Here is a 24,663-nt window from a genome sequence, read left to right as displayed (position 1 = left end):
AGTGCTGGTGGAAGAAGTGCTGGAGGAAGAAGTGCTGGTGGAAGAAGTGCTGGAGAAGACTGCATATAGAGACTGTATATAGGAAGGGTCCCTGAAGTTTGTTCTGAAGTCAAGTAGGCATCCCATGTCCCCCCATCCCTATCCAAGTTATTACCCTCAATAAAACAACAAAAAAAAAAAAACCAAAGTCACGGACTGTTCTCTGGATATGGAAAGGTTGGGAGACAAGGATTTCGGGCACTAAATTTTAGTGCCCGAAATCCTTGTCTCCCAACCTTTCCATATCCAATGATTTAATGTAGGATAGGGGCACCTTCAGGTGATATATGTAATGACCCAGATTGCTGCTATCTGGTGAGTCATTTGTTTTGGAAATACGGACTGTTCTCTGACTGAAGTGTGCCTGTGAAGATGCGGTGTGCCTGGCTGTGCAGGGTGGGGGATCACAGTTTGCATGCGGCTCCTTAGGAGGTGCCCTACACTTCCTATGATGAAATATTGGTAAAGACAGATATGTAAATTTTGGTGCAAAATCAATTTTGCCAACATCAGTTTACTAATTTCTAGACTTTTGTAGATAACCTAAAGCTCATAGAATGTTCCCGCAATGGAGATATAAATGTTAAGCAATATTAACCACTTTACCACCGGAGGATTTTCCTGCTTTACATCTAGTCCACTTTTTGCAACTTAGCACTGTGCGAATTTAACTGACAATTGCGCGGTCGTGAAACGCTGTACCCAAACGAAATTTATGTCCTTTTTTTCCCCACAAACAGAACTTTCTTTTGGTGGTATTTGATCACCTCTGAGCTTTTTATTTTTTGCGATATTAATAAAAAAAGAGTGAAAATTTTGCAAACAAATCTACATTTTCTACTTTGACAGTTACAAAATATCCAATATATTCAATTTTTGTCATATATTTAGGCCAAAATGTATTTATCTACATGTCTTTGACAATAAAATTCTCAATGAGCGTATTTTTAACCGCTTTAAGACCGGAAGATTTTACCCCATTCCTGACCAGGCCATATTTTGTGATTCAGCACTGCGTTACTTTAATGGACAATTGCACGGTCGTGCGACGCTGCACCCAAATTAAATTTATGTCCTTTTTTTCCCACAAACAGAGCTTTCTTTTGGTGGTATTTGATCACCTGTGCGATTTTTACTTTTTGCGCTATAAACAAAAAAAGAGCGACAATTTTGAAAAAATAACAATATTTTTCACATTTTTTTATATGAAATTCCCCCTCAAAAAAAGTAAAAATCAAAATTTTTTAACATTTTAGGCCAATTTGTTTTCTGCTACATATGTTTGGTAAAAAAAAATCACAATAGGCGTATTTTGATTGGTTTGCTCAAAAGTTATCGCAGCTACTAAATACGGGAAATTTCTGTCATTTTTATTGTTTTTTTTTTAAACTAGTAATGGCGGCGATCTGCGTTTTTTTATTTTTTGCGGGACTGCGACATTGCGGCGGACAGATCGGACCCCTGACTGACATTTTTTACACTTTTGGGGGGACCAGTGACATTACTACAGTAATCAGTGCTATAAATATGCACTGTTACTGTAATAATGACACTGGCAGGGAAGGGGTTAACTTTATTGGTGATCAAGGGGTTAAATGTATGCCTGGTGCTTACTGACGTATGTGGGGGGAGGGGATTGTGTGACACAGGCACAGATCGCAGGTTCAGCTATGCTGAATCCTGTAATCTGTCACTGTCTGTCACAGAGGAGATCCGCCCGCTTTGTTTACAAAAGTGGGCGGAACTCCACACTCGATCCCCGACGATCGGGGAAGAGCGGCGGTGATCACTGCCTCTCCTCCCCTGGCCCGACTCCCGCTGTGTCTGAATACCCGCCCGCGAGGGGAGGAGTCCAGCGGCGTAGGTCTACGTTGCTGGCCGATAACGAGCCACTTTGCCGCAGTACACTTCATATGAGCGGTCGGCAAGTGGTCAAGAGCTGTATGTAAGGCACATGTGTCAAGCACAAGGCCCAAGGGCCGAATGCGGCCCTCCAGGCCAGTTTTGATGTGGCCCTCACACCTCTCCTGCAACTACAGCGCTCCCCCCCCCTCTCATCTCCACCCCCACCTTGTCCCAGCAGTCCCACATAGAGGAGCACAAAGCTCCTCCTACAGATCCTACATTTCTCTGTGCAGCCATGGAGATGCTTGTTTCTGCCCCCCCCCCCCCTCCTCCCAAGGAGTGCGCTCCATGCCAGTATGCACCTGTCCTTCAGAGCTTTAGGTTTTAGTTATTAATGAAACCAGTAATAATCCAATACAGAGGCAATTAATTAAGATGATAAAGAGTAAATCCATTTATATAGTCTTATAGATACAACCGGCCCTTTAAGGGCAACCACAATGCTGATGCGGCCTGCAATGATAATGAGTTTGACACCCCTGATGTAAGGAGACATGCAGAGCCCCTCTTTAAAGTAGTTCTAAAGGCAGAAGGTTTTTTTATCTTAATGCATTCTAAGCATTAAGATAAAAAGCCTTCTGTGTGCAGCACCCCCTCAGCCTGCCTATAACTTACTTGAGCCCCACCAAGATCCAATATTATTGCACGAGAGACTCGGCTGTCCGGGACTCCCCTCCTCACTGGCTAAGGCTAGGGCCATCTTTAATATTGATTGGACCCTGGGCAAACATTTCCAAATCCACTTATCACTTGTTTGTGGGCAGTGCAGGCTCAAGGGGCAGCTGCTTTGGGCCCCACAAGAATAATTTGGCCCCGGGGCAGCTGCCCCTTTGCCCTGTGTCAAAGACAGCTCTAGCTAAGACGGCAGCTGGCGCCATTGGCTCTCGCTGCTGTCAATCAAAGTCGGTGAGCCAATGAGGAGAGAAAAGGGGGTGGAGTCAGGCCGCGGCTCCGTGTCAGAATGGAAACACAGAGCAGCGGCTCAGGCACCCCCAAAGCAAGTTGCTTGGTGTGGGGGGCACTCAATAGGAGGGAGGGACCAGAAGCACCGGCAAGGGACCCGAGAAGAGGAGGATCGGGGCTGCTGCATAACCATTACCATGTTATACAGGTAAGTATAATATGTTTGTTATTTTTAAGGAGAAAAAATGAGACTTTAGTATCACTTTAATGTTTGCTCTACTGATATGTCTGTACATTTTCTCAGCTAATTCAGATCATTTTCAGTAAAATTATTTTGCAAATAAGGGAAGTTTAGCTACATTGGAAAGTAATTAGTAAAATGCTTAGAGACAATTACTATTTGTACAAGAAGCATTTATTAACCACTTGCCGACTGCCTAACGCCGATCTACGTCGGCAGTCAGCCCCTCACAGGCAAAGTGACGTAGGTCTACGTCGCTCGCTTGTGAGGGTTTAGGGAGCGAGCGTGCGCCGCCGGAGGCGCGCTCCCGCGCGGTCACGAACCCCCCCGCGCGTGTGACCGGCGGACCCGATGTCCGCCGGTCACTCGGCGATCATCGGGGGAGAGGGAGAAAGGCAGGCGGCTTGTGTAAACAAGCCGCCTGTCATTCTCCCCTGTGTATGAAGGATGATCATACGGTTCTACTATGTAGAACCGTTGATCACTGTTCATACATATGAAGCCACAGCCAATCACAGTATAAAGCACGCCCCTAGGGACACACCTAGCCCCGCCCTTTCAAAAAAAGTTAACCCCTTCACTGCCAGTGTATTTTTACAGTAACAGTGCATATGTATAGCACTGATTAATGTAGAAATGTCACTGGTAACCCCAAAAGTGTCAAAAATGTCAGTCAAGGGTCCGATCTGTCCGCCGCAATGTCGCAGTACCGCAAAAAAAATCGCAGATCGCCGCCATTACGCGTTAAAAAATAAAACAACAAAAATGACAAAAATCTTTCCCTTTGTTAGTAAACGCGATAACTTTTGCGCAAACCAATCAAAATACGCTTTTTGCGATTTTTTTTACCAAACATAGGTAGCATAAAACAAATTGGCCGAAAATGTTAAAAAATTTTGATTTTTAAATTTTTTTTGGGGGGGGGAATTTCATATAAAAAAATATGAAAAATATTGCTATTTTTGCAAAATTTACGCACTTTTTTTGTTTATAGCGCATGATCAAAAAATCGCACAGGTGATCAAATACCACCAAAAGAAAGCTCTGTTTGTGGGGAAAAAAGGACGCCAAATTTGTTTAGATACAGCGTCGCACGACCGTGCAATTGTCCGTTAAAGTCACGCAGTGCCGAATCGCAAAATACCCCCTGGTCAGGAAGGGGGTAAAATCTTCCGGGGCTTAAGTGGTTAAATGTGTGCATACAAGTATATGAAATGTAACGGTATATTTTCTACAGTTTGGATATCGTAGAATATCAAATCTTGATGGCATTTTTCTTTGCGATTGATGAGATTAACAAGGATCCCAATCTCCTTCCCAACATCACTCTGGGCTATCACTTGTTTGACACGTGTGGGTATAACATGAAAGCGATCGATTCCACTCTGAAGATCCTCGCTGGATATAAGCAGAGAGCTCCAAACTACTCCTGTATGGAAATCCCTGAAGTCGTTGGTTTTGTTGGTGATTCCACTTTCCCACCAACGCTTGCTGTGGCTGAACTCCTAAATATTTACCACTACCCACAGGTAAATTCTCTCTTCTTATAATGTCTTGAGCACAATTTACACTATATTGTCAAAAGTATTGGGACGCCTTTACACGCACATGAACTTTAATGGCATCCCAGTCTTAGTCCGTAGGGTTCAATATTGAGTTGGCCCACCCTTTACAGCTATAACAGCTTCAACTCTTCTGGGAAGGCTGTCCACAAGGTTTAGGAGTGTCTATGGGAATGTTTGACCATTCTTCCAGAAGCGTATTTGTGATATTGGATAAGAAAGGCCTGGCTCACGGTTTGCACTCTAATTCATCCCAAAGGAGTTCTATCGGGTTGAGGTCAGGACTCTGTGCAGGCCAGTCAAGTTCCTCCACCCCAAACTCCCTCATCCATGTCTTTATGGATCTTGATTTATGCAACGGTACAAACCATTTGGTGGAGGGAGGGATTATGGTGTGGAGTTGTTTTTCAGGGGTTGGGCTTGGCCCCTTAGTTCCAGTGAAGGGAACTCTTAAGGCGCCGGCATGCCAAGACATTTTGGACAATTTCATGCTCCCAACTTTGTGGGAGGAGTTTGGGGATGGCCCCTTCCTGTTCTCGCATGACTGCACACCAGTGCACAAAGCAAGGTCCATAAAGACATGGATGAGCGAGCCTGGGGTGGAGTAACTTGACTGGCCTGCACAGAGTCCTGACCTTAAACCCATATAACTCCTTGCTTTGTGCACTGGTCCAAACCATTTAGTGAAGGGGGGATTATGGTGTGGGGTTGTTTTTCAGGGGTTGGGCTTGGCCCCTTAGTTCCAGTGAAGGGAACTCTTAAGGCGCCGGCATGCCAAGACATTTTGGACAATTTTATGCTCCCAACTTTGTGGGAGGAGTTTGGGGATGGCCCCTTCCTGTTCTCGCATGACTGCACACCAGTGCACAAAGCAACGGATAATAACTCATAAATGTGTCAAAAAGGTATAAATTTATTAATACAAAATGGAAAGTATGTACAATTTACAAATATATGTTCAAATACAGAAAATGGCTTTAAAATCTCAGAAATGGCGACTAAACAGAGCTTTGTTATGACGAACGTGACATGGAGGAACCTGGGGTTTGGTCCTGGAGACCCTACGCGTTTCAAAAAGTCTCTTACTCAGGGGTCTTAGACCATAGTTCCATTACAGACATACAGTGGGTACGGAAAGTATTCAGACCCCCTTAAATTTTTCACTCTTTGTTATATTGCAGCCATTTGCTAAAATCATTTAAGTTCATTCTTCTTCCTCATGAATGTACACATAGCACCCCATACTGACAGAAAAACACAGAATTGTTGACATTGTTGCAGATTTATTAAAAAAGAAAAACTGAAATATCACATGGTCCTAAGTATTCAAACCCTTTGCTGTGACACTCATATATTTAACTCAGGTGCTTTCCATTTCTTCTGATCATCCTTGAGATGGTTCTACACCTTCATTTGAGTCCAGCTGTGTTTGATTATACTGATTGGACTTGATTAGGAAAGCCACACACCTGTCTATATAAGACCTTCCAGATCACAATGCATGTCAGAGCAAATGAGAATCATGAGGTCAAAGGAACTGCCTGAAGAGCTCAGAGACAGAATTGTGGCAAGGCACAGATCTGGCCAAGGTTACAAAAATATTTCTGCTGCACTTAAGGTTCCTAAGAGCACAGTGGCCTCCATAATCCTCAAATGGAAGACGTTTGGGACGACCAGAACTCTTCCTAGAGCTGGCCGTCCGGCCAAACTGAGCTATCGGGGGAGAAGAGCCTTGGTGAGAGAGGTAAAGAAGAACCCAAAGATCACTGTGGCTGAGATCCAGAGATGCAGTCAGGAGATGGGAGAAAGTTGTAGAAAGTCAACCATCACTGCAGCCCTCCACCAGTCGGGGCTTTATGGCAGAGTGGCCCGACGGAAGCCTCTCCTCAGTGTAAGACACATAAAAGCCCGCATGGAGTTTGCTAAAAAAACACCTGAAGGACTCCAAGATGGTGAGAAATAAGATTCTCTGGTCTGATGAGACCAAAATAGAACTTTTTGGCCTTAATTCTAAGCGGTATGTGTGGAGAAAACCAGGCACTGCTCATCACCTGTCCAATACAGTCCCAACAGTGAAGCATGGTGGTGGCAGCATCATGCTGTGGGGGTGTTTTTCAGCTGCAGGGACAGGACGACTGGTTGCAATCGAGGGAAAGATGAATGCGGCCAAGTACAGGGATATCCTGGACAAAAACCTTCTCCAGAGTGCTCTGGACCTCAGACTGGGCCGAAGGTTTACCTTCCAACAAGACAATGACCCTAAGCACACAGCTAAAATAACGAAGGAGTGGCTTCACAACAACTCCGTGACTGTTCTTGAATGGCCCAGCCAGAGCCCTGACTTAAACCCAATTGAGCATCTCTGGAGAGACCTAAAAATGGCTGTCCACCAACGTTTACCATCCAAACTGACAGAACTGGAGAGGATCTGCAAGGAGGAATGGCAGAGGATCCCCAAATCCAGGTGTGAAAGACTTGTTGCATCTTTCCCAAAAAGACTCCTGGCTGTATTAGATCAAAAGGGGGCTTCTACTAAATACTGAGCAAAGGGTCTGAATACTTAGGACCATGTGATATTTCAGTTTTTCTTTTTTAATAAATCTGCAACAATGTCAACAATTCTGTGTTTTTCTGTCAGTATGGGGTGCTATGTGTACATTCATGAGGAAGAAGAATGAACTTAAATGATTTTAGCAAATGGCTGCAATATAACAAAGAGTGAAAAATGTAAGGGGGTCTGAATACTTTCCGTACCCACTGTATGTACATGGTATGTAGATTTATAGATATATATGTTTCAAAAAATATATATATCAAATTCTTGGCAACCCATATAAAAGATAATTCTGATTATTGTTTTATCTTGAACAAATTTGTTTTTCTATCATAGAATATCTGTAATGGAACTATGGTCTAAGACCCCTAAGGAAGAGACTTTTTGAAACGCGTAGGGTCTCCAGGACCAAACCCCAGGTTCCTCCATGTCACGTTCGTCACAACAAAGCTCTGTTTAGTCGCCATTTCTGAGATTTTAAAGCCATTTTCTGTATTTGAACATATATTTGTAAATTGTACATACTTTCCATTTTGTATTAATAAATTTATACTTTGACACATTTATGAGTTATTACCCATTACAGTCCTATTTAGGGGGATCCCCTTCCTCTTTAATGTTTACTATTCAGTAGAGGGATGAGGGTTTTCTAACTCATTACTTTCCTGTTTTGAACCCAACCTCCATACCAATTTCTCAGTGCACAAAGCAAGGTCCAAAAACAGACATGGATGAGCGAGTTTGGGGTGGAGGAACTTGACTGAATCCTGACCTCAACCCCAAAGAGCACCTTTGGGATGAATTAGAGTGGAGACTGCGAGCCGGGACTTCTCTCCAACGTCAGTGCCTGACCTCACAAATACACTTCTGAAAGAATGGTCAAAACATTGCCATGGACACAGGCAGGTGTCCCAATACTTTTGGTAATATAGTGTAATTTCTATGGACGGTGTGAGGGAAATAGGAGTAGCTGCAATATAGGAGGCCATTCCTGAGATTTTTTTTTTCCTTGAATTTATGCATTTGGAGGGTTTGTAGTTAAGGGTTGGGAAAAAGGAATGGCGGGGTTTAATATGCCATAAATATTGGGCTTTAGACTCCTGAAATCCCTGTGCCTACACCCTATTTAATCACAGTGTCCTGAAGGAGCTTACAATCTAAGGTCCCTATCTACAATCAAACACATACTGTACTAGGGTAGGATCAGTTTAGAGAGGAGCCAATTAAGGCCTCTTTCACACGGTCCGCCTCCGTAGGCGGATCCGTGTTGCTCAGCGGAGAGGGAGGTGTCTCAGCCCCCGCTGCCCTCTATGGGGGATCGAATGAGAGCGGACCGCCTGTCCACTCTCATCCGATCCTATTACTGAACGGATGGAAAAATAGGGTTTCCATCCGTCCAGATTTCACGGACAGGATCGGATACGGATGGCAGCGGGTGTCAGCGGAGGTGTCTCCGCTGACACCCGCTGCCCCATAGAGCTGCATGGAGGATCCGATCAGATCCGCCTAAAAAACTGACAGGCGGATCTGATCGGACCGCCCATGTGAAAGAGCCCTAAGAGTGTTTTTCATTGCCGGAGGAAACCCACACCAGCACACAAGTTTGTTATTTACTATATACTGTTTTATTACAAGGCTTTACTGTGTGCATACACAATTGGATCCTGAGGAAGCTCAGCGGTTTTGAGCGAAACGCGTCGATCCACCAAATAGATGTGATGCATTAATGTTGACATGTTAATATTGACTGTCATTTTATCCTTTTGTGTTTATAAATAAAATCTGTATATTTTTTAACACCTCCCCGACCACCCGCTGCCTTTTTACTGTGGCAGGGTGGCTCTCCTGCTCAAACGGACGCGCGCGGGAAGTTGGGGGGTGAGCTTGCGCCGCTGGAGGCGCGCTCCCGCCCCCACTCCGCAGCAGAGAAGCCGATGCATGGGGCAGGCAGCTCCGATTGCCGCCTGACACCCGCTATCGTTCCCCACTAAGAGAGAAGGATGGTCGGCTGTTGTGAACACATCTGACTATTCTTCTCCCTGCAATGATCATAGAGCCCCTGTGATCCTTTTATATAGGATCACATGTGTATATGGTCATTTTACAAGCCCCGCCCCCCCCCCCAAAGTTAGAATCACTCCCCTAGGCTCACATGTAACCCATTGATCACCCACAGTGTTAACCCCTTCCCTGCCAGTGTCATTAGTACAGTGACAGTGCATATTTTTAGCACTGATTACTGTAGTAATATCATTGGTCCCTCAAAAAGTGTAAAAAATGTCCGTTAGGGGTCCGATCTGTCCGCCACAATGTCGCAGTCCCGCTAAAAAAAAATCGCAGATCGCCGCCATTTCTAGTAAAAAAAAGAAAAATAAATAAAAAACGACATAAATCTTTCCTGTCGTTAGTAGATGCGATAACATTTGTGCAAACCAATCAAAATACGCTTATTGCGATTTTTTTTTTTTTTTACCACAAATATGTAGCAGAATATAAATTGGCCTTAAATTTAAAAAATTTTGATTTTTACATTTTTTTTTGGGAATGTTATATATCAGAATGTAAAAAATATATTGTTTTTTTTTTTCAAAAATTAAAAAAAAAAAAAAAAAAAAAAAAAAAATCGCACAGGTGATCAAATACCACCAAAAGAAAACTCTGTTTGTGGGGAAAAAAAGGACAATTTAATTTGGGTACAGTGTCCTTCGACCGCGCAATTGTCCGTTAAAATAACGCAGTGCCGAAATGCAAAATATGGCCTGGTCAGGAATGGGGTAAAATCTTCCGGTCTTAAAGCGGTTAAAAATACGCTCATTGAGGATTTTTTTGTCAAAGACATGTAGATAAATACATTTTGGCCTAAATATAGGACAAAAATCGAATATATTGGATATTTTTTAACTGTCAAAGTAGAAAATGTCAATTTTTTCGCAAACTTTTCGCTCTTTTTTTATTACCATCGCAAAAAATGAAAAGCGCAGAGGTGATCAAATACCACCAAAAGAAAGCTCTGTTTGTGGGGAAAAAAGGACGTAAATTTTGTTTGGGTACGGGGTTGCATGACCGCACAATTGTCAGTTAAAGTCGCACAGTGCCAAGTTGCAAAAAGTGGCCTGGACGTAAAGCAGAAAAATCCTCCGGTGGTAAAGTGGTTAAGGGGGCAAATCCTTCCGGTCTTAAAGTGGTCAATTGATGTTATTGGGTTATTTGGGCACATTCAAATCCCAATTTTTAGGATCCACTGGCATTCCCCGCCAGACCTGGGTTAAATTGCACATTTTTTAATTTCTTGGGGACAGTGCCAGGATTTTATTGACAGGGATCTACCCTCCACCCAATTTGCCCTCAGCACTGGGAATACCTGAAGCCTCTACTTAGATAATGTGTCTTGTCTGGGATGTAAATCTGAGACCCCGGTGCAGCAAGGAAGCAGCGCTAACCACTGAACCCCTTATAAGTCGCTTATGTTGTGTTTCTTTAGATCAGCCATAGAGTTGCTGACCCTCTCCTGAGTGACAGAGGAAAATTCCCACACTTTTACCGCACCGTTCAGAGCAGTTGGGTTTGGTATGAGATGGTCATAAAGATCCTGAAAGTTTTTCGATGGAATTGGGTTGGAATCATCACATCGAGCGACGGCACTGGAGAAACCGAACTACGTCAGCTGAGAAAAGAAATGACCAGACACGGGATCTGTACAGAATTCGTCCTTTACCTGACCAACCATGTGGACATTAACAGACAGAGAATGACGGCCATCGAAAAGTCAACCACTGATATCATCGTCGTATGTGGCCATTTTATTTTCACATATATCATTTTTTTTAAGGAATTAAATGCTTTTAGAGAAAATATCACATTCATCCTCAATGAGTCATGGAACGTCGTGTCCTATCCAGAGATGAGCTTCAAGAAAACATTTAACGGCAGCTTAATTCCGCTCAATCTTCTTCGCTACATTCCTGAATTCGATGTTTATTTGGAAAACGTCCATCCATCCAAACGTCCAACTGATCCGTTGCTGGAGGATATTTGGCTCAGGAAGTTTCATTGTCTTTCTTCTAACCCAATAAAAAATCAGATATTTCAGTTATTAGGCCTTGTCCCTAACATCACCTGTACCGGAAGAGAAATGATGGATAATCACTTCAGTAATAAGCCGAACTCAAACTTCTTCTTCATCTACACGGCGGTCTATGCGCTGGCTCATGCTTTGTACAATATGAGGCTAAGTGGAAATTTTGGAAAGTTTGGATTAAGACAAAAAGTAAGATTATTTCCTACCATTAATATATAGAAAAAATGTAATGTCTGGAGGAGAATTATACTGTGTATGGTGTTTACATGATATCCACATCCTTTCAAATGTCATTGGACAGTGCCGCAATTTATCCACTTGCCGACTGCCGCAAGTACATATACTGCGGCGGTCAGCCCCTCCTGGGCAAAGTGACGTATGTATATGTCACTCGCCTGCGAGCCAATAGGGGGCAAGCGCGCGCCGCTGGAGGCGCGCTCCCGCCCCCGCTCGTTCACTGTTATCCCCGCGCGAGTGACCGGTGGCTCGGATGTCCGCCGGCCACCCGTGATCTCCCGCTGGAGAGGGAGAAAGGCAGGCGGCTGATGTAAACAAAGCCGCCTGTCATTCTCCCTGGTGTAACTGCAGAGATCATACGATCCTGCTATGTAGGATCGTATGTCTCTGTGGTTACATAAAAAGCCACACCCCTTTAAAGTTAGAAGCACGCCCCTAGGGATACATTTAACCCCTGTATCTGCAATAAAGTTAACCCCTTCCCTGCCAGTGTCATTTTTACAGTAACAGTGCATATATATAGCACTGATTACTGTAGTAATGTCACTGGTCCCCCCAAAAGTGTCAAAAATGTCAGTCAAGGGTCTGATCTGTCTGCCGCAATGTCGCAGTCCCGCAAAAAAATTGCAGATCGCCGCCATTGCTCGTTAAAAAAAAAAAACAATAAAAATGACATAAATCTTTCCCTTAGTTAGTAAATGCAATAACTTTTGCGCAAACCAATCAAAATACGCTTATTGTGATTTTTTTTACCAAACATATGTAGCAGAAAACAAATTGGCCTAAAATGTTAAAACATTTTGATTTTTAAATTTTTTTTTGGGAATTTCATATAAAAAAATGTGAAAAATATTTTTTCAAAATTGTCGCTCTTTTTTTGTTTATAGCGCAAAAAGTAAAAATTGCACAGGTGATCAAATACCACCAAAAGAAAGCTCTGTTTGTGGGAAAAAAGGACGTCAATTTCATTTGGGTACAGCGTCGCACGACCGTGCAATTGTTAGTTAAAATCACGCAGTGCCGAATCGCAAAATAGGGCCTGGTCTTTGAGCAGCCAAATCCTCCGGGGCTTAAGTGGTTATACTGGGACTTTTAGGGGTACAGAAGAAGTCTACACAAAAGTTTTACCTTCTTCTAATATCTAAATCTTCTTTTTCTTCAGAAAAACAATTTACAATTTCAGTTTCTATTTTCTAGAGCAGTGGTCTCCAAACTGCGGCCTCAGAGAGCCACATGTGGCCCTTTGCTAGCCCTTATCCGACCCTTTGAGTTAGAGGCATAACTAGAACCTTCAGGGCCCCGGTGCAAGAAACCATGAAGGGCCCTTACCTTCAAGCCTGGAGCTCTTCCCACTGATCCTGGGGCCCTTTACTCTCATTGCGGGTCCCTTTATTACGGTCCCACAGCGGGACCCTTTCACCCTGAGGCTTCATAAATATGCATGGCATCCCCCTCTTTACTCCCACCCTCCAGCTCTGGAAGTTTCTACAAACTTCCAGACCTGGGGGAAGTGCTAGAGAGAGCTGCCAGGTGAGTCATCCAGCCCCTGAGTCATTAAACCCTGACCCAGATTAACAACCCAAGCTTGACTCTCAGCCAAACTAGAATCTTTCTACACTAATAACTTACCTATTTACACCTAACACACCAGAAGGTGCTACACAGAGGCGTAACTAGAACCTTCAGGGCCCTGGTACAAGAAGCCATGAAGGGCCCCCCAGACCCCTGGCCCTTCCCTTCAAGCCTGGAGCTCTTCCTACTGATCCTGGGGCCCATTAGTCTTGTTGCGGGGCCCTTTATTACGGTCCCACAGCGGGACACTTTTACAAGTTCTGCAGTGGACCCCCTTCCTGCCATCTTAAGGCTTCCCCACAGTGGTGGAATGCCAGGGCCCGGTCGCAAGTGTGACCTTTGTGATCCTGGAAGTTCACCCACTGGTGTCAGTAGTTTTTATTTTTTGGTATTTTAATTGTATTATTTTTTATCATTTTATTTTATTTTTTTACAATGTCACTGACTATGACTCTGTCCAATCAGAAAAGGGAGGAGCTGGTAAAATACATATTCACTGACCCTTCCTGGTTCTCTATTGTGACACATCCCCTGCAGCAGCCGGCAGGAGAGGGGAGGGAAGAAGCCAGCAGGGGGGGGGGGGGGGGCAGCACATTAGGGGGGACCAGGGTAGCACACAGGGGCCCAGAGACAGCGGAACACAAGTGAACTGGATAGGAGGGGCGGCGGGGGCAGCATACAGAGGAACCGATCGCCTCCATTTTCCTCCTACATCTACAGGAAAAAGGAGGACAGTGATTTCTCTACATGGTGCCCCCGCCGCCCCTCCTATCCAGGTGTACAAGGGAACTGCACAAGCCACCTGGAGCATGGGGCCCGGTTGCAATTGCAACCCCTGTAGTTATGCCCCTGCTTTGAGTGATATGAGGCACTATTCCTCCTACTGACACCAACAGTGTGGCATAAATCCTGCCACTGACATTAGTGATGGGGCATTGTTCCTCCCACTAATATCCATGATGGGGCCATAAGTGTGCGCACAAGGTGGTCGGCAACACGTCAATTGGGTTCTACCTGTCAATTCACAACCGAAGCATAGTAAACTATACTGAACAGGAAACTGAATGAAGATGAAGCTGCCCAGTACAGAACACCTCCCATTTATTCACCAGTGCAGCTGAGGCTGCAGAGAAAGGGCCAGGGGAATCTCTGTCCTCAGTCACTTTCTCTGTCTCAAATGTGAGACATCAGGGGTCTGTTAAGACCCCTAGTATTTTACCAAAGCCCCCAAAAGGAGCTACTAACACTTGAAAAAAATAAATAAATAAATAAAATTGTAAAAATAATGCCTGTGTGTGAATTGAATGTGTGTCAGCGCTGCCCAAACTAATTGCTATGCTAAATAAAGTGCCAGATATTGTGTGCAAAGTAGCTGCGCAAAATTACAATATAAACCAAGTGGAATGATAATGCAATTTGCAATCATAAGCTGCTGCAGCAAAAAAGTGAAATTCCTTAAAAATCAAACAAAATCAAACAATATATAAATCATTGCTGCTATAAATCTATTAATCCAAGTGACAAAATTACCGTATATACTCGAGTATAACCGACCCAAATATAAGCCGAGGCACCTAGTTTTACCACAAAAAAGTGGGAAAGCTTATTGACTCGAGTATAAGCCTAGGGTGGGAAATGCAGCTGCTACTGGACCACCACGAGACCCAAAATAGGGGCTGTGGATATGGTTCAGGAGATGCAGGGGTGTGGGCATGGTACAGGAGATGGTTCAGGCATGGTACAGGAGATGGTACAGGAGATGGTTCAGGCATGGTACAGGAGATGGTACAGGAGATGGTTCATGCATGGTACAGGAGATGATTCATGCATGGTACAGGAGATGGTACAGGAGATGGTTCAGGCATGGTACAGGAGATGGTACAGGAGATGGTTCAGGCATGGTACAGAAAATGGTTCAGGAGATGATACAGGCATGGCATAGGAGATGGTTCAGGCATGGCACAGGAGATGGTACAGGCATGGCACAGGAGATGGTACAGGCATGGCACAGGAGATGGTACAGGCATGGCACAGGAGATGGTACAGGCATGGCACAAGAGATGGTACAGGCATGGCACAAGAGATGGTACAGGAGATGGTACAGGCATGGTACAGGAGATGGTTCAGGTCTGGTGCAGGAGATGGTACAGGCATGGCACAGAAAATGGTACAGGCATGGCACAGAAAATGGTACAGGCATGGCACAGGTGATAGTACATGCATGGCACAGATGGTAAAGGCATGCCACAGGAGATGGTACAGGCATGGCACAGATGGTACAGGCATGGCACAGATGGTACAGGCATGGCACAGGAGATGGTACAGGGCGGCATGGCACAGGAGATGGTACAGGGCAGCATGGCACAGGTGATGGTACAGGCATGGCACAGGGGCTGGTACAGGGCGGCATGGCACAGGTGATGGTACAGGCATGGTACAGGAGATGCAGTGCTGCGGGCATGGTACAGAGCATTTCCTGTACCATGCCCGCAGCACTGCATGAGGAAATGCAGGGGCTGCGGATCAGTCTTACTTACCTGTCATTGAGGTGCCTTACATTTAAAAATGGCTCCTCCCAGGCGCCAACACGTCACTGCGCATGCGCCGCCGATGCTCGGGAAAGCCCGTACACATTCGGCTATTCCCGGGCAGACGGCGCATGCGCGATAACGTGTTGGCACCGGGCGGCACCATTTTTAAAAGGTAAGTGAGATCGTGACTCGAGTATAAGTCGAGGGAGGCTTTAACAGCATAAAAAAACATGCTGAAAAAGTCGGCTTATACTCGAGTATATACGGTAATTCATGATATCAATAATTGAAAAAAAATGAAATTTTTAATTATTGATATCATGAATTAATTTTGTCTCTTGGAATCATAGATTTATAGCAGCACTGATTTGATTTTAAAGGAATTTCACCTTTTTTCTGCAGCAGCTTATGATTGCAAATTGCATTATCATTTTACTTGGTTTATATTGTAATTTTGCACAGCTACTTTGCACACAATATCTGGCACTTTATTTAGCATAGCAATTAGTTTGGGCAGTGATGACACACATTCAGTTCATTCTTTAAGGGTCAATCCCCTCCATTTCAGCAGCAGCTCATACATTTGCAATATAATTACATCATTGGGTCCAATTTGGACAATTTTACTTGGGGGTGTACTCACTTTTGTTGCCAGTGGTTTAGACATTAATGTGTGTTGAGTTATTTTGAGGGGACAGCAAATTTACACTGTTATACAAGCTGTACTACTTTACATTGTAGCAAAGTGTCATTTCTTCAGTGTTGTCACATGAAAAGATAGAATGTGAGGGTGTACTTACTTTTGTGAGATACTGTATGATGTACGGCTCCCAGCAAACTGCTATCATCCACACACCCTGCCATTCGACAAAAAGGCAAGCAATGGTCTGGGCGGTCTCAGAGGTCCACCCTGACAAGGTCACACCCCCCCCCCCCCCTCCATTGTGGAGGGCATGTCAGACTGATAGGGTTCTAGAGGTGGGGATGCATTCCTGACCAGTTTGGCTTCATGATCAGATTAACCACTTCCAGCCCAAGCCAATTCTGGCATTTCTCTACTACATAGAAAAATCATCATTTTTTTTTTTTGCTAAAAAATTACTCAGAACCCCAAATTTTTACCAGAGACCTTAGGGAATAAAATGGCAGTTGTTGCAATTTTTTAAGTCATGCGGTATTTTGCGCAACAATTTTTTAAATTTTGGTAAAAATTTACTTTAATGAATTTGAATGCAAGAAAACACATTAGATAACCCAATTTTTTGGTAAGATATAAAAGATGATGTTACGCCAAGTAAATAGATACCAAACATGTCACTCATAGTTACATAGTTTGTGAGGTTGAAAAAAGACCTCAGTCCATCCAGTTCAACCTATGATGTGTGTGTGAGTTTGCTGTTAACCGTACATTGTATACCCCCTGTATGTTGTACATTGTATACCCCTGTATGTTGTACATTGTATACCCCTGTATGTTGTAAATTGTATACCCCTGTATGTTGTACATTGTATACCCCTGTATGTTGTACATTGTATACCCCTTGTATGGTGTACATTGTATACCCCTTTATGTTGTACATTGTATATCCCTGTATGTTGTACATTGTATATCCCTGTATGTTGTACATTGTATACCCCTGTATGTTGTACATTGTATACCCCTGTATGCAGAGTTGTATAAAGTACTTGAAACCCATACTTGAGTAAAAGTACAAGTACTGTGTTATGTAGTTTTTAAAGAAAGAAGTCAAAGTTTATTAAAGTTATTAAAGAAAGAAGTCAAAGTCAAAAGTACACATGACATTATACACATTTTTTTGAGCTTCATGAAACCTGCCATCTACTGTTCTGGCAGTGGTAATGTTTATAATTGTAACAAGTAACTATGCAGCACAAAAAAAAAATTATAGGAGTAGAAGTATTGAAATCATCGAAAAAATGTAGTGAAGTAAAAGTGGAAGTAGGAGAAAAAAATTCTACTCTAGGAAAGTACAGATACCGCCTTTCCGTACTTAAGTACAGTAGTTCTACTTAGTTACTATACATCTCTGCCTGTATGTTGTACATTGTATACCCCTGTATGTTGTACATTGTATACCCCTGTATGTTGTACATTGTATACCCCTGTATGTTGTACATTGTATACCCCTGTATGTTGTACATTGTATACCCCTGTATGTTGTACATTGTATATCCCCTGTATGTTGTACATTGTATACCCCTGTATGTTGTACATTGTATACCCCTGTATGTTGTACATTGTATACCTCTGTATGTTGTGGTCTTTAAGGTGCCCATCTAATAGTTTTTTGAAACTATCAATGCTCCCTGCTGATACCACTGCTTGTGGAAGAGAATTCCACATCCTTACTGCTCTGACAGTGAAGAACCCTTTACGTATTTCAAGGTTAAACCGCCTTTCCTCTAGTTTTAGTGAGTGGCCACGTGTCTTATTGTATTCCCTTTCTCTGAATAGTTTGTTCCCTATGCTAGGGTCGCCAGTACAGTATTTGTACATTGATATCATATCCCCCCTCAATCGTCTCTTCTCCAGAGAGAATAAGTTCAGTGCTTGTAGTCTTTCCTCATAGCTGATGTCCTCCATTCCCATAATTATTTTTGTTGCCCTTCTCTGGACTCTCTCCAGTTCCAGCACATCCTTCCTGAGGACCGGTGCCCAGAACTGGACAGCATACTCCAGATGTGGCCAGACCAGAGTCTTGTAGAGCGGGAGAATAATCTCTTTATTTCTGGAGTGAATCCCCTTTTTTATACATCCCAGTATTCTGTTGGCTTTGCTTGCAGCGGCTTGGCATTGCATGCCACTGCCAAGCCTGTTGTCTACCAGTACCCCCAGGTCCTTTTCCATCCTAGGCTCACCCAGAGGTGAGTAGCTTGCTTTCTGGTTTCTGGCACCCAAGTGCATTACTTTACATTTTTCAACATTAAACCTCATCTGCCATGTAGTTGCCCACCCCGTTATTTTTTTCAGGTCTGCTTGTAAGGTTTCCACATCCTGCATAGAAGATATTGGCAAGCTTAGTTTAGTATCATCTGCAAATACTGAGATTGTACTAGATATCCCCTCCTCTAGATCATTTATGAATAAATTAAACAGGATTGGTCCCAGGACAGAACCCTGGGGGACCCCGCTTTCCACACCCACCCAATCCGAGTTCTCCCCATTAATCATCACCCTCTGAACTCTCCCCTGGAGCCAGTTCTCTATCCAGGTACTCACCTTATGGTCCATACCTACCTTCCTTAGTTTGTACAGTAAGCGTTTGTGGGGAACGGTGTCAAAGGCCTTTGCAAAGTCCAGATACACCACATCCACAGGCTTACCTTTATCTAGGTGGCAGCTCACTTCATCGTAGAAGGTTAATAGATTGGTTTGGCAAGAATGATTTTTCACAAATCCATGCTGATTACTACTAATAATACCGTTTTCATTACTAAAGTCTTGTATGTGGTCCCTTAACATCCCCTCCAAAATCTTGCTGACTAATGATGTTAGGCTGACCGGCCTATAGTTACCCGGGATATATCTCGGCCCTTTTGCCAGAATTCTGACTTTTAATCTCAGAATTGTGTTTAATAAATTTTAGCATGGTTTAAATTTGTATTCTCAGAATTCTGACGTTGAAACTCTGAATTCTGTAAAAAAAAAAAAAAAAATTTGGAAATGTTATTTCTGATGGCCCCAGGGCTCTTCTATACAGTGAGATGGTGAATTGGGAAGAAATATATTATAACATTTTTTTTTTAAACCTTTGAAAGCTGCACAGATACATGCGGACAGTTCACTACACCAGCCCCACCGGGGAGGAGATCTTCTTTGATGAAAGAGGAGAATTACCCTCTGAGATGCTGTTGGCAATCATGATCTATGATTACACAACGCCGCAACAATTTAACGTCAAGGTCCAATCTTTTACAACCAGCCAAAGTCTAGGAAAAGTCAACAACCCAGAAGATATTAAAGTAGAGCTCCACTGGAAGCATGGAAAAGTAAGAACCTTCTGTTATTTTTTTTGTTCTCTTTGATGCAATTTGGATCCACATTCCAGATAAAAATAAATAACGACAGAAAAAAAAAAAAAGGTCGTATTTCACACAGAATCCAGAAGCACAAGGAAACAATTTGAAACAAACAAACAGCTGATTACTGTGTATAAATCGACCCAAATTAATGTTTCTTTATATAAGTACAAAACGTGCATCAATTTTTGACTATTACCAACAGTTAGGCCCCTTTCACACTTATGCAACGCGATTTTACGGCGCGATTTTGACGCGACTTTGCCGCGATTTTGACGCAATTTTGAAAGCAATGGCTATGGCTCAAAATGCAATCAAATTGTGGCAAAGTAGTGCAGGTACTACTTTGAAGTCGGTGCGACTTCAAAACGCACTGATATGAATGGGGCTCATTGAAAATAATGGAAAACTACTTGTCATGCGATTTTGCGGTCCAAAATCGCGGGACAAGTCGCACTAGTGTGAAAGGGGCCTTACAGACCCCAGTCCTGGAATAGATGTTGAACTAAAGCAGAGCAAAGAAAGTGCAATATCAGCATATACAGTATTTCACAGAAGTAAGTACACCCCTCACATTTCTGTAAATATTTTATTCTATCTTTTCATGTGACAACACTGAAAAAATGACACTTTGCTACAATGTAAAGTAGTGAGTGTACAGCTTGTATAACAGTGTAAATTTGCTGTCCCCTCAAAATAACTCAACACACAGCCATTAAGCTGCCTAGCGTTAACCCCGAGAGTGACTCGGGGTGGATTTTCTATGCTAGGATCGGTATCCCAGAGTCACGCTCGGGGTGGATGTGCAGAGCCTGCAGCTGTGTCTCTTACCTTCTCCTGGCGATCCAGCGATGACCTCCCATTGCTGTGATCACCAGCCATCTGAGATCCCCGCCGCTCGTCCGTCCTCTGTCGGTCTGATGACTTCCTAGTTCCATTCCCTGCAGCAGCAATGCTGCATGGGAGCGGAACTAGGGAGGGAAATTCAAAAGTTGAACGTTGCACAAAACACAAACACATAACATTTACATATATATATATATATATATATATATATATATATATATATATATATATATATATATATATTGTGAGGGATTAGCTCAGTGGTAGGCGTAGATGACCCCTTTGGGGGTGCGTTTTCACAGAGAGATAGCCGAGCAGAGGTTGCAAACAATTTACTTCACACAATTGCAAGCGTCAAAACAGCCAAAATAAAATAATAGACAAAATAAATCCTTGCCTCTGTGGGCGGCTACCTTCTCACGCTGGAACCTACCTAAGAGTCTGTCTCCAACCTACTGTTGGGCAGACTTTCTTATCCTACAGCGGATACTCAACAGTCCAGAGGCGTAACTAGAACCTTCAGGGCCCTGATGCAAGAAACCATGAAGGGCCCCCCAGACCCCTGGCCGGGGCCCTTCCCTTCAAGCCCAGGGCTCTTCCCACTAATCCTGGGGCTCTTTACACTCGTTGCATGGCCTTTTATTACGGTCCCGCAGCAGGATCCTTTCACAAGTTCTGCAGTGGGCCCCCTTCCTGCAATCTTGGGGCCTCCCCACAGTGGTGCAAAGCCAGGGCCCGGTCGCAAGTGTGACCTTTGCGATCCTTTAAGTTCACCCACTGGTTTGCTACCGGGCCCCCTGGAGCATGGGGCCCGGTAGCGATTGCAACCCCTGCAACCCCTGTAGTTACGCCCCTGCAACAGTCCATGTTTTATCTCTTCACACAGCACATGTTCATTTATAACAGGTCCCTTTACTCTTCACACTCTTCACATGGAACATGTCCCTTTGTTTTCTTTCCACATAGCAAAACAGTCCATGTCCTCACCTTTGAGACGTCTTCACACTTGGTTACCCTCCTTAGCGCACATCACTTCAGGGGGTCTTCTCCCATGCTCACCAGCTTGTCGGGAGGCACTCATCTGACTGTCCCCCTCTCCCAGCCCACACGAGGCAGCAGTCCTTCTCCCATGCTCACACTGCGTCGGGAGGCACACGTATGTCTGCCCTCCTCTTCCCAGCTCACACAGAGACAGGAGGCAGCAATCAATAGGACTTCCTTTGGACAAATTATAGAGGTCTTCATTTCCTCATTCTGAACAGCTGAAGGCCTTTCAACTTCCTTAGACAGTTCTGGCTACCTTTGCAGCCGACACCCTATAGTAATTAGTGAACTTTCCAAAGCAGGTGGGAATCTGTCTCCTCTCTGTGACTACATTCCCAGATTTACCTGACTTCCTGTCACAATATATATATATATATATATATATATATATATATATATATATATATATATATATATATATATATATATATATATATATTATATTATATATTATATAATAAAATTATATTATTGATTAGATTATAATTCATGCGTTTGTGTTTCAAATTTATAACATCTGGGATGTCTACTAGACTCTTGTTTTGGTCAGGTTTAAGTCAGTAATTACTAAGAATTGTAGGCCTATAATACATAACGCCAAATTTCCATGCAAGAAATTGTACCGCTTTTGGCACAGAATTCCTGACATAATCATACTGCCAAGGAGGTTAATGTCTAAATCGCTGGCAACAAAAGTGAGTACACCCCTAAGTGACAATGTCCAAATTGGGCCCAAAGTGTTAATGTTTTGTGTGGCCACCATTATTTTCCAGCATTTATAATAATAATAATAATAATTATTATTATTATTATTATTATTTATTTTATGTCAACACAATGTTTACTAGGTAAATTATTTTTTCTGTCAAAATACAAAAAAATGTTCTGATTGCTGTGTATAAATCGAGCCTCTTAGTTGTTTCTTTACATGAGTACAAAACATGCAACAATGACATTGGATGACTCCTGAAAGTGGACTAATCTCCAACATTGGCACAGTAGGGGGAATCTAGAATCCTCATTAATTTGTAATTTATGAATCTTTTTCTAAAGAGATTATCCCCACTATCTTAAAAAAAAAAATGTTAAAAACTTTTGCATTTACTGTACTAAATATTGTTAAATCATTATAAAATTATAAAATTATTATAGTACGTATTATAATAATAATTTCATTAAATTTTTATACTAATTATAAAATAAAAGTATTTTATGTCAACAAAACGTTTGCTGGGTAAAATATATTTGTCTGTCAAAATACAAAAAAATGTTTCTGCTTGCTGTGTATAAATCTAGCCACATAGTTGTTTCTTTACATGAGTACCCAAAACGGAAAATCTTGCCTAAAAATATCTTTCTTTCAGACCCCCCAGGCTCGGTGCAATGATCTCTGTCCTCCGGGATATAGAAAAGGTCCAAGTGGAGGAATCCATGCCTGCTGCTATCGCTGTATTCCTTGTCCTGATGGGGAAATCTCCAATGTAATAGGTAATAAATAGTAATCCATTGGTATTTAACCCCTTCAGTACCGAGCACTTTCACCCCCTTTCTGCCCAGGCCAATTTTCAGCTTTCAGCGCTCTCACAATTTGAATGACAATTGCCCGGTCATGCAACACTGTACCCATGAGAACTTGTTATAATTTTTTTTTTTTTTTCTCACAAATTGAGCTTTCTTTTTTGTGGTATTTATTAATCACTGGAAAAAACAATGGGACATTTAAAAAAAAAAAAAAAAAAAGTGTTTTTCTTCGTTTTCTGTTATTTTAAAAATAAAAAAAGTTTCTTCATAAATTTTAGGACAAATGCATTCTGCTACATTTCTTTAGTGAAAATAACCCAAATCAGTGTAAATGAATTCAGTCTGTAGGAAAGTTGTAGAGTCCACAAACTATAGTTTAAACAACGCATCCGGAAAGTATTCACAGCGCTTCACTTTTTCCACATTTTGTTATGTTAGAGCATTTACTAATGAATTTCATTGGTATCGGCAAGCATTTTTACTGAATTAAACTAGTTAATTTAGTGTCTTTTGTTGTTATTAGCTGTGATTGGGCAAAGCTAATCACATGGTACAGATGGGCTGTGATGGCCTGTCTGTACCATGTGATCACTGTGACCAATCACAGCTAGCAACACGATTGTATACAATGGATGGTATGAAAGGAAGCCATCCATTGTATATAATTATCATGTGATCTGCTATGGCATTGAGTCAATAGGAGCTAATACATTGTTCAGTGTCACCACAGAGTGGCGCTGTGGACACTAGTATATTAAACCATGCCTCATCCTATAGTATGTAAAAACGAGAGTGGAAAGAAAATGGACATTGGTGGCACAACACGACCTCACAGGAGGCTAAATTTGTTTAAAAATGTTACTTTTTTTTTTTTTTACAATTTAATTAAAATATAACAATTCCAATAAAAAATAAATAATATCAAAAATTTTTTTCATATATATATATATATATATATATATATATATATATATATATATATATATATATATATAAATAAATAACCCTTCTATGGACCCTCAACCTCAATGTTGGATAGCCCACCCATAGAATACAACAATAATAGGACCTAACCAACAAAGAATACTGCTTGTGGCTGTAGGTGGGCAGCCAGCAACAGGGTGTCACGTCCAATGGTTGGTATGTAACTTAGCTCAACGTGTTTCGCGCCGACCGCGCTTCTTCAGGAGCTTGTTATCGTATAGAGCAACCTTTCTCAACCTTTTCAACACAGAGGAAACCTTGAAATAAATTTCTGGTCTCGGGGAACCCCTACTAAAAATTAAAAATCTACAACTCATGACACATTAGTGTGACAGTCAGTGGGAAGAATGCTCCTTACTCTTGTCATCATTGGGAACAATTACCCATTTACAGATAGCTAAAAGGAACAATGGTGTCATTGGAAACTTATCTGAGAGGGAGAAATTGCCCATTACTCAAGGAACCCCTAGCAACCTCAGGAGGAACCCTAGGGTTCCACACAGGGACAGACTGGCTACTTTCAAGTACAAAGCAGAGGCCCATGGTGCAGTGACTCAGCCCCCCCCCCACTCTTCCTCTTCCAGTCCTCCTCCTGACCCCCATTC

General features: G+C 42.6%; 1 protein-coding gene across 1 annotated transcript in view; it reads left to right on the top strand.

Moving 5' to 3' along the window:
• Positions 1 to 331: 331 nt before the first annotated feature.
• Positions 332 to 24,663, top strand: part of LOC309552130 (vomeronasal type-2 receptor 26-like) — a gene marked incomplete at both ends in the record, with an annotated part of 30,958 nt that continues 6,626 nt past the window's right edge. The window contains 5 exons of the mRNA XM_082252939.1: positions 332 to 354; positions 4,326 to 4,617; positions 10,686 to 11,471; positions 19,403 to 19,633; positions 22,918 to 23,041. Of these exons, the coding sequence (XP_082109065.1) occupies positions 332 to 354; positions 4,326 to 4,617; positions 10,686 to 11,471; positions 19,403 to 19,633; positions 22,918 to 23,041 (1,456 nt within the window). The remainder of the gene's footprint in view (positions 355 to 4,325; positions 4,618 to 10,685; positions 11,472 to 19,402; positions 19,634 to 22,917; positions 23,042 to 24,663) is intronic.

The sequence above is a fragment of the Pelophylax lessonae genome (genome assembly GCF_965119305.1).
Source record: "Pelophylax lessonae genome assembly, chromosome: 1".
Lineage (NCBI taxonomy): Eukaryota > Metazoa > Chordata > Amphibia > Anura > Ranidae > Pelophylax > Pelophylax lessonae.
The sequence above is the reverse complement of the archived record's forward strand: the minus strand, read 5'-3'. Positions and strand labels throughout refer to the sequence as shown.